The sequence below is a fragment of the Eleutherodactylus coqui genome, chromosome 2 (genome assembly GCF_035609145.1).
Source record: "Eleutherodactylus coqui strain aEleCoq1 chromosome 2, aEleCoq1.hap1, whole genome shotgun sequence".
Taxonomy (NCBI): Eukaryota; Metazoa; Chordata; class Amphibia; order Anura; family Eleutherodactylidae; genus Eleutherodactylus; species Eleutherodactylus coqui.
The window spans coordinates 26,688,747-26,706,201 of record NC_089838.1 but is presented as its reverse complement, the minus strand read 5'-3'; the positions used below and the strand labels follow the sequence as shown (position 1 = coordinate 26,706,201).

The 17,455-nt window shown below is 42.1% G+C and overlaps 1 protein-coding gene across 1 annotated transcript in view; it reads right to left on the bottom strand.

Annotated features, from left to right (window-relative positions):
• Positions 1-5,175: 5,175 nt before the first annotated feature.
• The window catches only part of LOC136610345 (protein arginine N-methyltransferase 8), a 142,939-nt gene continuing 130,659 nt past the window's right edge, over positions 5,176-17,455 (bottom strand). Inside the window, exons 9-10 of the mRNA XM_066589578.1 lie at positions 11,894-12,015; positions 5,176-5,423 (exon numbers count right to left, since the gene is read on the bottom strand). Of these exons, the coding sequence (XP_066445675.1) occupies positions 5,340-5,423; positions 11,894-12,015 (206 nt within the window). The 3' untranslated portion in view covers positions 5,176-5,339. The remainder of the gene's footprint in view (positions 5,424-11,893; positions 12,016-17,455) is intronic.

Below are 17,455 nucleotides of genomic sequence, written 5' to 3'. Positions count from 1 at the left end.
GCAAAGGAGTGATAATCGTTACATGTAAATGCAGGCAACTGTGCACTATTTGTCCAACTGTAGTTCAGGGCTGGTTTTTAGCCCACATAAAAACCGTTTGACCACTCAGAAGACATTTCATTTGAATGGAATTCGGTTAGTCTTTTGAGTGGCTGCAGGATGGTTTTTGTTTGCCTTGCATACATAATGAGTACATGCTTTACTCATGCCTGGAGGAGACAATGAAATCTGCCAGCCAGATAATCCCTCGAATAAACACTCCTACCTGAGCAAATAGCAGCTACTGAGTTTACTTTAGCTAATAAAGAAATGGAGATGATTAAAAGCCATTATCTGTACGTGTAATTTTATGAAAAATATCATCAGCTCTTTCAGTCTTGTGACTGGTTTTGCAATAATTGCGTGTAAAAGGGCCTTTACACTTTGAATTACTTTACAATGGGTTTTATTGTGTTATGGTAAGGGAACAATAGTTTTTCAATGGGTCAAAGTTTAGATAACATTCTGTGCTGTGCTATCACAATCCAGGTAAAATTTGCAGCATCTGTAACAATGGGGCAGATTTATTACCTCCACTTAGCTTTCACTCTACAGTCAGTGTTGGGGTCCCCCAAAATTAGCACCTGTGACAATGGCTTGGGGGAGTTTCATAATGTACCTTTAGATGTACATTTTAAAGCGGACCTGTTCTTAGGTCCCAATATATACATTCTATATGTACAGATCTGTATATGTTCTTGGATCAGCCATGTCATTGGCACTTTAAGCACCTCAAATAATCCAATTATTTTACTTAATCTTTGGATGTTTTGTACATATTTTATTTCAGTCTTAATTATGCTGCTTTGAAAATAAATGTTGCATTAAAATTGAGGCCAGATGTCCTAAAGGTGTAATCCCAGATTTATAGAATACCCATATGATATGCCATTGACAAGTGGGTCACTGGGGAAAATGGCTGGTTTCTGACCATTCTTCTACCAGGCAGACACTGAAATGCCAGTTTCATCTAAAATCTGATGATTCAGGAATTTCTAAACTCTGTCTCCTGGACAAAACGGTTGGGTTGTTCTTAAAAGTGTTATACTAAAATGGTATCACTTGTTCATATGCCATTGGACATAAATGTCTTAGAGCGAGCTGAATGTCCCAGAATGGAGAGCCGAATAATCTTCATTGAGCTTTCTAAAGGATGAGTAACCTAGTGGATACATGACCTTAGGCTAGTTTTGCTTGGCTTCATTCTATTGTGTACTAGGACATAATACTTCTACAGTTATACTGGGTTCTAAAGTAAGCTGAATTCAGCTCAGCAGCACCTCAGGGGTGGGGCTTGGTTTTATAAAAAATTGGGATCCTGTGCTTCACATAAAATAGGCTTGTAGAGGATTGATGGCATAGCTTCCCCCTAGTTGTAGTTAATTGGGCACAGGGGTCAAACTTGAAACTGTTTCAAAATGTTTACTACTATTTATTTGTAGCAGGTACTGACGGGTGTGGGATGATTTTCTGTGTTAGTTGGCTTCTAACGCTGTATGCTGATCATGTAAAATGTTGAAATAACTGGTCACTGTACTGGGGCAAGGCAAATGTTCATAGGGATGAATTGGAGCTGCTAGGCCCACCCCCTGGGAAGAGCTATTTGTGAGGGTATAAGAGGTCAGCATTTGGCAAGTATAAGAAAGTTTGTGGAGTGTCAGAAGATGCAAAGAGTTGGATGTGTTGAAAACGTCTACTGATGAGACTATAAAGCAGACCTGGAACTTCTTAGAATGTTGAGAAGATGTCTCTCGACTGGTATGCGCTGCCGGATTGCAAAAGAGGTATCCTCCTAACGGTTACAAGACAATACATGGCTGTGTGACGGGATGGCGGACCACACCAGGTGTTAGCTGATTGCTTTGGCATCCGGCTCCTGGACCCTGTGGGCTGTAAGGTTGGACTAGCTTTTTGAATTTTACCAGGCACATGTCGGTTTGAGTAAAAAGTTTGACATACCACAACAGTTGTTTCATGTCCTGAGGCAGGGGTGTAACTATAGAGGGTGCAGGGGATGCGGTTGCACCTGGGCCCAGGAGCCTTAGGGGGCCCATAAGGCCTCTCTTCTCCATATAGGGAGCCCAGTACTATGAATAAAGCATTATAGTTGGGGGCCCTGTTACAGGTTTTGCATTGGGGCCCAGAAGCTTCAAGTTATGTCTCTGTGCAGCATGGTTTAGGTATGGGTACAGGTACAGATACAGATAGAGTGGGGGGGCCCAGCTCACGTTTTGCATCAGGGCTTCACCACTGGTAAATAGTTTTCTATTAATTTCAAATTCCTTGGTCATTTTGGGTAGTTCTAAGGGTTCGTTGTAAATTCTCTTGCGGTACAAGTTAGCGAAGGAGGTAATTTTACATTCCGTGGTGGAATATTTTGCTGATATACTTTCTGGGACGTGTTGTCCTTACAACAAATGCTGTTACTCAAGATCAGCACAAGATAAGTAAAGCAGAAAATGTTAATATAGATTCTATCTATATGTAAAATGTGTCCAGAAGCTTTAAATTACATTTCTTTGGCACTGTAACATATTTGCTTCAACCCTTGATGAATGCAGCACAACTTCTACTGCAAGTTCTGTATTTTTCATAAATCACTATGATGATAACAAAACATGTAAAAATGATTAAATGTAAGTATTTTATGGTGTTTCGTTTTCGATTGTCATAAATGTGAAATATCAGTTGTTCCTAATTTTATTTTATTGTTTTATTCTACATGTGCAAATAAATTATGTTCCACTTTTGTATGCGTATAGCTTTTAGTAGATACATAATATAAAACACCTGACCACTAAGCCTAATATTAGTCTGACACTTTTTGTTCTATTGAGAAAACTATTCAGCAGTCATCTCATTATCATTAGAAGTAGGATTACAATGAAATGTGACACCTATATATAGATAGCACGGATCCATTATTCGTAATACATGATGGTCACAGAGTACCTCCTCCACCACCCTGCACAGTGACCTCTTCACAGCATGTTTAGAACAGACTCCCATAAAAGTCAATGGCTCATCATTTCTGCTGTTAAACATATCACTAAAGGCTACTCTATAGATTATCTCTGTTGCACGCTGGCTGCCCCCATGTTCATATCAAGACAATAGCATAAAAGAATCTACTATGAGAAAATAAAAATGTTCTAAAAGGGGCAACAGTACTACATTAGCGCTGCGGTCCCTTTATTCTCAGGATCAATGGTATTCCCAGAGGTTGCACCCCCACTGACCAAAAAGTTGTGTTGTATCATTCCTGGCAATATGCCACTTTAGAAGATGGGAATAACCCCTTAGTCTGCAATAAACTGCTTTTCTGCATGGTGTTTTACCACACTGGACAGATCTTATATGTTATTCTAGACCCAACATTTCCTAGAGCTACCTAAAATCTATAGCTGTAAAGTGGGGAAATGTGCCTATTTGATATAGGGTACGTATCAGAGGGATGGTATAAATTGGAGTTGACTCACTGTTTGAGTCACAATCTAATAAAAGTCAATGTTAGGGTGTGGTCAGAAAAAATGTGCCTCTAGCATATGTTGAAAACGCATGAACGGGCAATGTTTCATATGCGCAGCAGCTCCAGGAAGAGAGTGAAGAAGTCCTGCATGGCTTTGGGATTTCCCCATAGCAGGGGGAGAGAGCGGAGGTATGGAGGGTTTCGCCATAGCAGGGGGAGACAGAGCAGGACTATGGGTAAATCCCCCATAGCGCCGTGCTCTTTTCCTGCTATGGGGAATTAATCCCCCATACCTCTGCTCTCTCCATAGTCCTGTACTGTCTCTCCCTGCTATGGCAATTCCCGAGGGAGATCCCCATAGCGCAGAGAGAGGGGGCACGACTAAAGGGCTTCCCTCAGAGATTCACCATAGATGAGGCGGGGCTAGAGGAGAATCCTTCTAGCCCTGCCCCCTCCCACACTCTTGAGGGAAGCCCTGGGGAAAGCCCCTTAACCCCTCTTTCTCCACACTACAGGGAATTACCTTGGGGAGAGAGGTAGAGGTAGTCCCCTACTGCCCCTGCTGCTGGGGAATTGCCCAGCAAGGGGGCAGGAGGAGTACCCCACAGTTTACAGTGGGATATTTAAAAGGTGCTGCTCCAAAGCACCTTTTAAATGTTCCCTTGTAAAAGCCTGTTCGTGCCTTCTGGGCAGCACATTTTATATATCCTGCTGTAAGCTGCGGGGAATCTATTCCATTAACTCCTGCTCCCATAGGAGTCAATAGGTGCACACAGTTTTTCGCCTCTTAATTCCTCGCATACGATTGAATCTACGGGAACCCATTGGTTCTTTTAGATGCGTTCATTTTGCACTTCTACAAAACCCGCTTGTCTGACCGAGACCTAAAGAGCGTTTCACATGACCATAATATGGCAGAACTTATCTCCAAGACAAAGGATGGGGACTAACAAGCTGATCAGTGGGGATCTGACTGATGGGACAATCATGAGATCAGCGGTCCTGAAGGTTCCCACATAAATGAAGCAAAGGACATGCACCTCATTCATCTCAATGGCACTGCTGGAGATAACGGAGTTCAAGTGATCAGCTATTTCCGTCAGTCCCATTTAAAGGAATAGAGTAGCGTGCATGCTCAACAGCTGCTCCATTCATTCCGGAACCCCTAATCTCATGATCATGGGGATTCAAGCTGTTGGACCCCTTTACAGATCAGCTTGCTATTCTCTATCCTTTGGCTCGGTCATAACTTCTTTTTGCAAGCTCAAAGGCCAATATAATAGAAAACTGCACTGGACTCCATACACCAGCCAACTGTCATTGAATCGACCTCTCCTACTGCAACCACCAATGAGTCAAATGATCGAGAACGAATGATATTACACTGTAATATATGAAGTATGTTGTGTGCTTGTTTTCTGTCCTCCTGCAATTCCCAAAATCTGTGCTGGAGGGCGCTCTTTGCACACTGAGCAATGCAATGAACGCTTATGCAATCCTACCCCCCCCCCCTTGTTTTAACCCCCACATAGAGCTTAGACCGTTTCATATTACACATCACTTTATTGCCATAGTACAAGCATCGATCTCAATACCAGACATTCTCATCACCTTACAATTAACCGAAAACACTGAATATTTGTTCATTGCATTTATTAGTTATTCCAACAACATCAAGAACTCATTGCATGGTTTTTCTTTTTTTTAATTCATCATCTCCTCTCGTCATGAAGCTGAACTGACTTTTTTCCAGTGACCGATTTCTTTCTTCAGAAGTACCGGCGGCTTCAAGTATGGCAGGTAGAGGGTTAATGAGACTCGGGCTCTTGTTCTAACGCATTTTATAATCGTGAGATATGGAGGCTTCACACAGCTGGCCTTTGAAATCCAATTCTACCGTGAAATCCAGATCACGCTGTAATGAATAGCGGAGATATTAAATTAGCCGCTGTATTTAACCACTTAGCTGCCACAGCTATATCAGTGAATGGTCGCTATTAAAAAAAAATAAGGCTGAGACCTCAAAGACAATAGAGATCTGTAATATGGCATTCATCGTTTGATTAACTTGAATTACCCAGGCCCCAATGCAAAAACATTTGTATGGTAGGGGGTTCTTTGAGTCCCCCTTAGGCTCTGGGGGGCCACTGCTACCTCTGCGCCCCCTGACATGGGCCCATATTGTACCTCCATGGCAGGTTCCTTTGCACATCGTATTACAGTGCCTAACGGAAGCACCATACAAAGTTATGCAGTATGGACTTGTAGGGAGTCGGGAGGGGCGCTCTACTGAGTCATGTGACATGTTTATTAATGATTCATCTTCAGGTACTTACTGTATATAGCACCAACCTATTCCACAGTACTGCACGAAAATCATCCCTCACGTCAGTACCTATATCACATGAGGATCACTATTTAACCTCTTAAGGACCACTGACCGTACATATATGGTGGGTGGTCACAGGTGGTATATGGAGCAGACTCGAAAGCCAAGCCAAGACTGCTCCATTTCCAGCAGGTGATAGATGTTTCTGACACCCACCTGCAACTGTTAATGTAAAACTGTTTAGATGCTGCTGTCAAAGCAGGAAGCCCCCTGTAGCGCCCCATTGCATCCCCCCATACAACACAATTGCAGGGTGCCCAAGGGTTCACATGGCACTTTTGAGCCTTGTGAAGGTTCCCTGGTCTACCATGTGTTGTAATCTTTTAAGCTCTACCTGTGGCAGGTCTTGGACTATCGTTAAAAATACAATATACTGCAATACTGACATATTGAACTAATACAAGTGCAGGTTCCATATGGGGACTAAAATCAAAAACATAAAAGTAAGTTAACATTTTGAAATATATATATATAAAAAAAACACCTTTACCTATTTATGTGAAAAATATACTTAAATGCATAATTCTTATCGAAGCATCCAGGAAAGTCCAAACTACTAAAATATATATATTATTTGTCCTATACACTGAATGTTATAAGAAAAAAAGTACATAATGCCAGAATTGCTTTTTTGGGGGGGCAGACCATCTCTAAAAAAAACTGAACAACAAGCAGTCCAAAAAATCATATGTACACCAAAATAGTGCCAATAAAAACTACAAGTTGCTCCACAAAAAAAACAAGCCCTCACACAGCCACATGACAGAAAAATAAAAAAGTTACGGGCCTCAGAATATGGTGACAGAAGCAAATTTTTTTTAAGTTATTTTATTTTTTACCAGTAGTAATACCTTTCAAAAAACAGGAGAAATTCGGTACTGCCACATTAGTAGACCCGCAGAATTAAGGTAATGTTAAGTTTATGTCCTTTTTGCTGCACCATGCACATTGCAAAAACAAAAACAAAAACAATGGTGCAATTCTGTTTTTTTTCTGATAACGCACTTAAAACATTGAAAATGGTTTTCAGTACATTATAAGGTACATTAAATAGTTCTATTAAAAATAAAAAATGTCTCGTCAAAAAAAAGCACCCTCATACGGCCACGTTGAGAGGAATGAAAAAAGTTGTAGCTCTTAAACGGCGGCGATGAAAAAAATGAAAAGGAAAATTTGAGAAATTTCTGGTCCTTAAAGGGGTTGTCCCGCGCCGAAACGGGGTTTTTTTTTTTCAACCCCCCCCCCCCCCCCCGTTCGGCGCGAGACAACCCCGATGTAGGGACGTACAGAAAGCTTACCGGAGCGCTTACCTTAATCCCCGCGCTCCGGTGACTTCTATACTTACCTGTGAAGATGGCCGCCGGAATCCTCTTCCTCCGTGGACCGCAGCTCTTCTGTGCGGTCCATTGCCGATTCCAGCCTCCTGATTGGCTGGAATCGGCACGTGACGGGGCGGAGCTACACGGAGCCTGCATTCTGCACGAGCGGCTCCATTGAAGAGAGCAGAAGACCCGGACTGCGCAAGCGCGGCTAATTTGGCCATCGGAGGGCGAAAATTAGTCGGCACCATGGAGACGAGGACGCCAGCAACGGAGCAGGTAAGTAAAAAACTTTTTATAACTTCTGTATGGCTCATAATTAATGCACAATGTACATTACAAAGTGCATTAATATGGCCATATAGAAGTGTATAGACCCACTTGCTGCCGCGGGACAACCCCTTTAACGGGTCATAGCTCATCAAACTATCTGGGACAAATGTAACATTAAACACTGTGATCGTCAGCACACTATGTTAATAGCATAGGGCAACACAGAGCTTTGTAGCCATTTTCATTCATTTGGAATAGCTGACACTACAAGAACAGCATAGGCGTGCTTTGGTATCGCCGTAGTGTGCCATGACGTTCAAGGTGGCAATAGCTTCATATGCAGTTTAAGAGGTTATCCAACTATAGTTGGTCTAACCACTAATAGTAGATCAGCGGGGGTTTGACACTCAGAACCCCCGCCAATCACCTCTTTGCTGTACCAGTGAACTTGTGCATGTAGCCGGTTTCTGCATGACGCAGTCAGCTCTGTTACCAGTGGCTAAGCTTGGTATTACAGGCACAGCTCCCATTCACTTCAATGGGAACTTTGCCTGTGATACAAGGCTGGGCACCTGCAGTGGGAACGGGGCTGTCTGCTTCCTTCATAAGTTAGCTCCATACACAGGAGCATTGGCCTGGCTAGCATGTGCTGTTTCCTTGTTCATCTACTATTGGTGGCCTATGAGTATAAGCCATCAATAGTTTAAAGCTGGACAGCCCCTTTGACCTATCTGGATGTTTTAGAAGAAGAAGGAGAACCTGGAGGAAAGTCATGCAGACATGGAGAGAACATGCAAACTCCATGCAGATGTTGCCCTCGGTCAGATTGGAGCCCAGCATTGTGAAGAACAGTGTTAACTGCCATTATATGCTGTCCATAGGTGAAAGGGGTTAATAAATCTAAAGGCAGCCACATACAACTGTTGGTGAACTAACCTTATGCTTCATTAACACCATTCGTAGGTCTCTAGAACCCACAGAGAAATGCAGGGGGCAGTTGTGGACATTTTTGGTGCCCATTATGTTTGATAGGGAAATATTGGGATCAGATGTGAACATCTAATATTGTTGATCTAAGTCTCCCCAGTGACATTGTTGGTGGGCCCTGTAATATAGGAGGGTGGCTAAAGCCTCAACAATACATCTCATCTCATTAAGATGGACCGTTTTCATATGGAGGTTGGCGACGCTACCCCCAAGGATCTGCTGTTATCGCTGTGGTTTTGGCATAGTGGACAAGATGATATACCCAGCAGCTGGAGGAATGCAGCGGCATCACTCCAACATGTAGCAAGGGAAGCCAAGTCTGTAGAATTCCATGAAGGTTATTTATATGAATGGCTGACCTTGTACTGCATGCTTGGATGGGTCTGCTCTGTTTTCGGTCTACTAAGACATCCATGTGCTCTGATAACATACAATATTTCCACACTTTATCGCAAATGGATAGCAGTGGGCAAATTGGTTAAATGAACCCTAATGACCTTGACCATCATGAATTGGAGCATACTGGGATATTGGGAGGGTCAATGATTTCATGTACAGTTCATAGCAGTCATGATATTTGCCATTTTAAGTTGCAAGATGAACAGGACAACAACACTCCCCACTGGTTTCTAGACTCCTCTTCTAATCTCAAAACCCCCTTGAACCCCTTAACGACACTGAATGTTTGGGGTTTGTATAGAGGGGGATTCGGAGCTGATCCCGCTCCATACAATGCAGATGCTGGCTGTTTCTCACAGCGAACACCCTCCCGCAACAGCTGTGATCAGTGTTAATGCTGATCATGGCTGTTAAAGGAGTTGTCCAGTTAGTGGACAACCCCCTTCTTAATAGGACCCCCTGTGTGAAAATAATAAACAGAGCTCTACTTACCTGTCCAAGGCCTCCGGGATTCAGTGCTGCAGCCCGCTGCAGTCCCAGGGTTTGTTGGGACAGATAATGTCACAGGAAGTCATGTGACTGCTGCAAGCCAATGAGAGGCTGTATCGTCACGTTCTTGAACTCTTGGCATTATTGCGTTCAGGATGTGAGCACTAATGTCAAGAGAACATTCAGCTGCCATTCAGTTGCCTGGGGTGTTGTGAAGGCTCTGCCTGTCAGATTGCAGTATAATGTAGTATTATGGTATTACATTATACTGCAGGAGCAATCAAACGATCGTAAGTTCAAGTTCCCTAGGGGGACTAAAAAGGTTGGAAAAATTATTTTTTCCTGTATTTATAATTTAAAAAAACAAACATATTTGGCACAGCTGGTATCTCTACTGATTACCTACCCACACATTTAGGAGCGCGGGGTTTTTGTTATCTGTCTTTTTTTATCAGACAACTGGTCGATGGGAAGAAAAACTGAAAACTAAAAAAAAAAAAGGGGTGGCACCCTTAAAGGGCTAAAGGAATCGGGAGGATTTATCACCAGAAGTAATGTTATATCATACCAGGATGTGCCTTTACCAGGGGCTTACTGACCCCAAGGCTCTATATACATCCTATGATGCTATTCCTATATCTGCTCCAAAGACTAAAATGTTGCCCATTTCTGAAAAAAATACATTTTCACATTGCGTCAGCGTCCTGTTTTATCAATGGATTTCCTGTAGAGCAAATCAAAGCTGTGAAGTCCGTGGTCTTCCTATTATTACAGCGGCATTATCCTGTATACGGGAGCATCTGACAGTGAGCAATTAGAAATGCTGTAAAAATAACATCATTCCTTCTTGTTAGAGATCAGCCTGACAAATGAGGTGTATTAGCATATGTAGAGGAAGCGCAATAGGAGGGAGGCAATGCCGGCAGCCAGGAACCACGCTCGCTGCATCCTGCATACTGATCAGTAGCAACATGCTGCAATGATGACAGGTTTTTCCAAGTGATCATTTCTTTTTCCATACTTACAGCTGAGAGGGAGAAGAACTGCAGCCTCAGAAGTGGGGCATACACAGAACTAATAATCGTACCCCTCATGGTTAAAGGGGTCGAACACCTATTTAAATGGAAGCTATTAAGGAATTCTCAGTTAATACGGTAGCAGAAGGTTCTCCGCTAGAGATGAGCGAGCATACTCGCTAAGGACAATTGCTCGATCGAGTATTGTCCTTAGCGAGTATCTCCCCACTCAGCAGAGAAGGTTCGGCTGCCGGCGCGGGCGACAGGTGAGTTGCGGCCATGAGCAGGGGGGAGCGGGGGAGAGAGGGAGAGATCTGCCCTCCGTTCCTCCCCGCTCTCCCCCGCCGGCAGCCGAACCTTCTCTGCCGAGCGGGCAGGTACTCGCTAAGGGCAATGCTCGATCGAGCAATTGCCCTCAGCGAGTATGCTCGCTCATCTCTATTCTCTGCTCTGGGGTCTCATTTCTTGGTCAGAGTGGAGAGTGGCTACAAAGAGTGTCTCTCGTAATGTAATCTCTATGTAATGCTTAATTTCCCCTGTGGTGGCGCTGCAACGTTTTCTTGCAGATTATAGCTGATGGCTGTGCACCCATGGGTTTTCCAGTGATATACTATTGATAACCTATTAGTTGGGGTCAATAAATAGTTGACACAGACCAATCAGCTGAGCGGGCACATGCTGTCAGTGCCACAATAACACAGAGCCTCGCGCCGACCTCCTTATAGTGGCTGGCGCTTGTAACTGCAGGCAGGACTCCCATTTTAATGAGAGTCGTGCCTGCAGTTACAAGCGCCGACCACTACACGAAGGTCGGCACAGAGGCCCGCTCAGCTGATTAATCAGGGTCCTGAGCGACAGACCCCAGCCAATCAACTATTAATGACCTATCCTGATGATAGGTCATCAATAGTATTTCCTGGAAAACCCCTTTAACTTTTTGTCAAGGGAACCCTTCTAATACGGATTGTCCAAAATGGGGAACTGCTTTAAGAGAACTTCTTTAATGTCACCATAGTGTCTTGAAAAATGGCTGAATCCTTCCTTTGCTTGGTGCCTACAAAAAGGGGAAGACTCGCACAGTTTCCCACTGCTCGTGAGGAACAAACATGTCAGGATTGGACTGGCCCACCAAAGGACCTTCCACTGGTTCTGGGCTCAGACAACAGGGCCTCTAGTGTCCATCAAAAGGCATTCCAGTTTGGAGTTGACTTTGGAGTCAATGACTTACCATTAGGGTCTATTTCTAAAAGAGTTTATGACAAATATCCTATTAGGTCTTATTGATGACATGTGCTGTGTGATACTACTAAGATTGGATGTGCACATGTTTTGTATAGATAGAGGGCAGCCTTCAAAATCTTTTTCGTGGCCCTAAGAACTCAAATACGATGATGCATGGGGCAAACATTTCCTGGAACCTCTATCCACTCTATAGGTCCCATCAAGCTACAATAATTGCTTCTATGGCAGACTTTGATTTAAAGAAATAGCGGTAGACAAGAACACAACTTACAATGTTGTTAGCATTTGGTTTCATAGATATAGTTCCAAAAAGTTCTTCTCCTCTCCGTACAGTTAGGTAATCTTCCAAGTAGAAGACAGTTTGCTTCCAGTGTGTATATGGAGCATCTGGGGCTGTGGAAGCAAAAACAATGAAAGAGACAATAAGACCTAACATGAAAATTGTCGTCATTTATTCATAATAGCAAGTACTTGCATAGAACTGAGGTAACTGTTTTGTGAGAATATAGTCTAGTCAGCGCATTTGGTGGAGGTCCCTTCATAAAAATATTTCTTGGAGACCTATCTAATCCATTATGGAATATGGTCCCTACCTGACGCCACATTTAGTTTATGGGATGTATAGAGATAAGTGACTTAGACCTAAAATAGTTTTCCCAGGGGCGTAGCTACTGCCATGGAAGCTATAGTGACTGTTACAGGACCCACTTCTCAAATGGGGCCTCCCTGAGAATACGTGTACTATAAAAAGGGAAGATAGTAAAGAAAAAAAACAGCATATACTCACCTATGTTGCTCCCCGGCCACTCTGGTTCCCTCCGATGCGGACTTCCCTTGCTTTCCAGCAGCCACTTACTTGCCTTCAAAACATGTGACTGTTGTGTCCAATCCCCGCCTCAGCTATCAGTACCAATGTACCAGGGATTACTACAGCCATTACGTGCTTGGAAAATGTGAGCAGCTGCCAGAAAGTGAGGGGGCCTCACACTGGAGAAAACCGGAGAGGTGAGGGCAGTGACACAGGTGAGTACAGGAAGTTTTTTTCCCACAGCATGATAGCGAGTATCATTAATAAAGTGAGGGCATAATGGGGCCATAAACTCACTCAATGGGGGCATGCAGGGAGCATTATTACTAAAGTGGAGGCAAAGTGGACAGTATTACTAAATTACGAGCATATGGGGGCATTATTAATAAACTAGGAGCATATAGGGGGCAGTTTTACTAAAGCGGGGGCATTATTGTTAAAATTGCTGCATTATTAATGAAGTGGGGCAAAGAAGTCAATATTACTAAAGTAAGAGCATATGGAGGGCATTATTAAATTAGGGGTTTACAGAAGACAGTATTACTAAGTTAGGAGCAAAGAGCCCAATATTACTGAAGTGGGAGTATAAAGGGGGGCATTATTACTTAGTAATGTCTCCTGTACAACCCAACTAAGTGGGGGCATAGAGGGGACACTATTATTGAGTGAGGGCATAAAGGGTATTTTTTACTGTGTAGAGAGAAATAAAAGTGGTGATTGCGATGGGGGGCTGTAGGGGGCACAAAAGGGGAAGATATTACTTTGTGGAGTATCAAGAGTTTTATTGGTATTATCTGGGGGCATATGGATGGGTAGATTATGTAGAGATGTGGAAAATTTAGGGAGGGTGCTGAAAAAGCTAAATGACAAACATAACTTTTTTAGACAATTGTTCACCACCGATTTGCCACAAATCCATGGAGGAAATTTACCTTAACATGGTATGACAGGGGCAGAAGTATAAAACACAGGAGCGATAATCGTTCAAGTGAATGGAGACAGAGGGGATCGGGGATCGTTCCAGCTGACCATGTCAATTCACTGTAAGCAGGAAGTTGCTAACATATTAAGCGAATACGGTTTACACGAAGTGAGAAGCCGTTCAGCAGTCGTTCCGCTCAGTGCCCTGTCAGAGGTTATATGTACAATATATGGGCCAACAGTCACCCGAATTTGCTCATTTGAGTGATTATTCGGCCAGCTATTAGCCCATGTAAAGGTGTCTTTAGGCCTTCACAAACATTTTAATGAAATAAAGGGGTTATCTAGGGAGACTAAATAGTTACACGGACATGTGGGGTCAGAACCTCCTCCTCCTGTCCAGTTCTGACACCAGGTCACGTCCTATGGCCCCTTCTTTCTGTGCCTGTAAGAGCACCCAGGGGATTGGCTGTTCATCTCATTTTAATAACTAAGCCAGCCCTCTTCTGTGTCTGTGGTTGTAACAGAGAAGGGGCTTGGCTTAGATAAGAAGAGCTGAAAAGTCATACAATGTATCCTGATCTCATAACCGGGTTACAAGTGGACACTGCAGGTCTACATACGTATTTAGCCTCCCTAGGCAATCCCTTTGAGACCATTTCACAATGGAGACGCTGATCCAACTCCCAGCACCATTGGCACCCAATAGGGCCACACAGATGAGTAGCTGTCCATGTAATACATGGACGGTTCTTACGTAACGGCTCTGTCTATTTTGGCTCATAGTAGGACTCCCAAAACAACCCCTTTAAGAAATATAGGCCAAAATGCCATAAATCTTCACATTTTTACTATCTTAATTTTTTTTTTAATTAAAAGTAGATTTTTTGTACATTTTCTTTGGAAGGAGAATAATCCTGATCTGTATTCCAGCTGTAGGCAATACCTAATTTACTACTTTATGCAGAAGCATTGACAGGGGTCTTAACAAACAAGACTCCAAATATCCATGCCCGTTCTGTCCCTAATATCCTGACAGCTTGTAAATTGAAACTGAGAACCTTTTTCCACAAAGCCGATCTGTAGAAAACCATTCTGTATTGCATTATTGAAATGGTGCTTGATTTAAATCACTTAAACTTGCATGTGAATAGAAACCTATCACTGCAATGCGTGTTTCCTGCAGAAATTCAACCGGAGCGTCAGGCTGACACAAATAATCCAGGTTAATAAGAACTTTTAATGGATACATTCAGCTACAGACGGTGGAAATAGGATATCACCCCATTTGTGATACTTGTAAATTACTTTTGGAATGTTCGCTGCAGTTCTTATTAAAACTCAATGCTTTTTGCATAAATCAGGTATATCATATGTTACACACAGACAAATGAGGAATATTGAGCTTGTGAAACATTATGAAAAGCAAATGTGACTGCTAACCACTTATACCGCGAGCTCTATGTATTGCCATGATACATCAAAACTATAGTGACAGACAGGTCCTATCTATCTCATATCTATCACATATCTGTCTAACTCATATCTATCCCTTATCTATCTATTTATCTCATATCTATCTATCTATTTATCTCATATCTATCTATCGATCACATATCTGTCTATCTCATATCTATCCCATGTCTATCTATCTCATATCTATCTACTCATGTCTATCCCTTATCTATCTATCTATCTATCCATCCATCCATTTCATATCTATCTCATATCTATTTATCAATCTCATATCTATTTATCTATCCATTTCATATCTATCCATCTCACATCTATCTATCTATCACATATCTATCTATCTCATATCTATACATCTATCTCATATTCATCCATCAATCACATATCTATCGATCTATCTATCTATCTCATATCTATCCATCTGTCACATATCTATCTATTTTTTCTATCTCATATCTCTCTATCACATATGTATTCATCTATCACATATCTATCTGCTATCTATCTATCTATCCATCTATCTATCTATCCATCACATATCTATCTAGCTGGCTATCTATCTATCTATCTCTGTCAATCTTGAAAGACTTTGATTTGGACACAGTATGGCTCTATTATTAGGACATGGTATAACTTTATTATTGAGGCATTGTATATTATTACAGCATTTTATGGCTTTATTATTTGGGCACTATGTGACTATTATCAGAACACTATGGCTCTATTATTTGAGTACTGCCTGGTTATATTATTTTAGCATTGTATAGCTTTATTATTTTGGTACTGTATGACTGTTATTGTACAGCTATGGCCAAACGTTTTTAGACTGACACAAATTTTGGTTCTCACAAAGTTTTCTGCTTCAGTGTTTTGAAATCTTTTATTCAGATGTTTTAATGGTATACTGAAGTTCAGCTAAAAGCATTTCACATGGTTTTAAACTTTTTTTTTGACAAATATATCAAGTTTAGGCAAAGACCCAATATTTACACTTTTGGCCCTTATTTTCCAAGACTTCTGCAATTCACCCTGACATGTTGGAAGTCAGCTTCTGAGCCAAATCCTGACTAATGGCAACTCATTCTTCTTGGAGTTTATCACAATTTCTATGTTTTAAACCACCCACAATGGGATTGAGATCTGGAGAGTTTTGTGACCAAAAGGTTCAATGTTTTGTTCACCGCACCATTTAGTTATCACTCTTGCCTTGTGACATATTGCACCACCAGGCTGGAAAAAACATTGTTCCTCACCAGATTGTTCTTGGATGGTTGGGAGGGAGAAGTTCTTCGAGGATGTTTAGATCCCATCCTTTATTCATGGAAGTGTTCTTAAGTAAAATTGTAAGTGAGCCCGCTCTCTTAGATGAAAAAGCAATCTGTCGCATGAGTGATCTCAGGAGGCTTTACCGTTGGCATGACACATGACTCATGGTTCTTCTCCAGACAATCATTCTTCCAGATATCCCAAACAATCTGAAGGAGGCTTCATCAGAGAAAACAACGTTACCCCAGTCCTCTGCAGACCAATCCCTGTACGTCCTGCGGAATGTCAGTCTGTCCTTGATGTTGTTCTTGGAGAGAAGTGGCTTCTTTGCTGCCATTCTTGACAGCTGGCAAGCCTCCAAAAGCCTTCGCCCCACTGTGTGTGAAGATGCACTGACACCTACCTGCTGGAGCTCCTGACCAGCTCTACACTAGTGTTGAACCGATCCCATAGCTGAATGCTCTTTAGGAGACGGTCCTAGAACTTGCTGAACTTTCTTGGGCGCCCTGAAGCTTTCTTCACAGCAAGTGAACATCTCTCCTTGAAGATGATTCGATAAATGGTTGATTTATAGAAAATCTTACAAGCAGCAGTGTCTGATTACTCGTCATAACAATCTAGAGAAAACCATTGTGTTAGTCTCAAAACTTTTGGCCACGACTGTATGGCATTATTATGGTACTCTGTAATAAGGACATTGTATGGCGCTATTATTTATTCTCTGTATGACTTATTTCAGTCGTCTATAACTTTATTATTAGGCCACTGTATAGCTCAATTAGTATGGCACTCTATGGCTCTATTATTAGGACACTGTATGACTTGATTGGGCGCTGTATGGTACTATTATTTGGGTAATGTGCGATCATCTGATTTGGCAATGCATACTGGCATAATTTGAACACTTTTTATACATTCTTTGTAGTTTACATATATTTTTCATTTCCCCCCCCCCCCCCCCCCCCAAAATGCTTCCACAGACTTCAATCTAGATGTAGTTCTGGGTTATCCCAATCTTAATTCAGATATTTTTACAAAGCCCTTTTATGATTTGTGTGCTTTTTTTTATAACCAAAACGTTATTTTTGGAATGGAATTTGCTTTTTGCAGTTGTACAATACTTCAAAAGGCTGTCCGCCATATCTGCTCCCGATACATTCACTGGCTGTGGGTAGAACATGAAAAGGCAACGTGCTAAATAATTAAAATGACTGATTATCCTAGCGCAGAATATAAATATACTCAGAGACATGCGTTCTGCTGGGAGTGCCGGCTTTGATCTGTGCCCTTATTTTGGCTAAGATCTAAAGCTAAACATTTGTATTTCAGCTAAATCATCAAGATGTTCTTATGTTAGATCTAGAT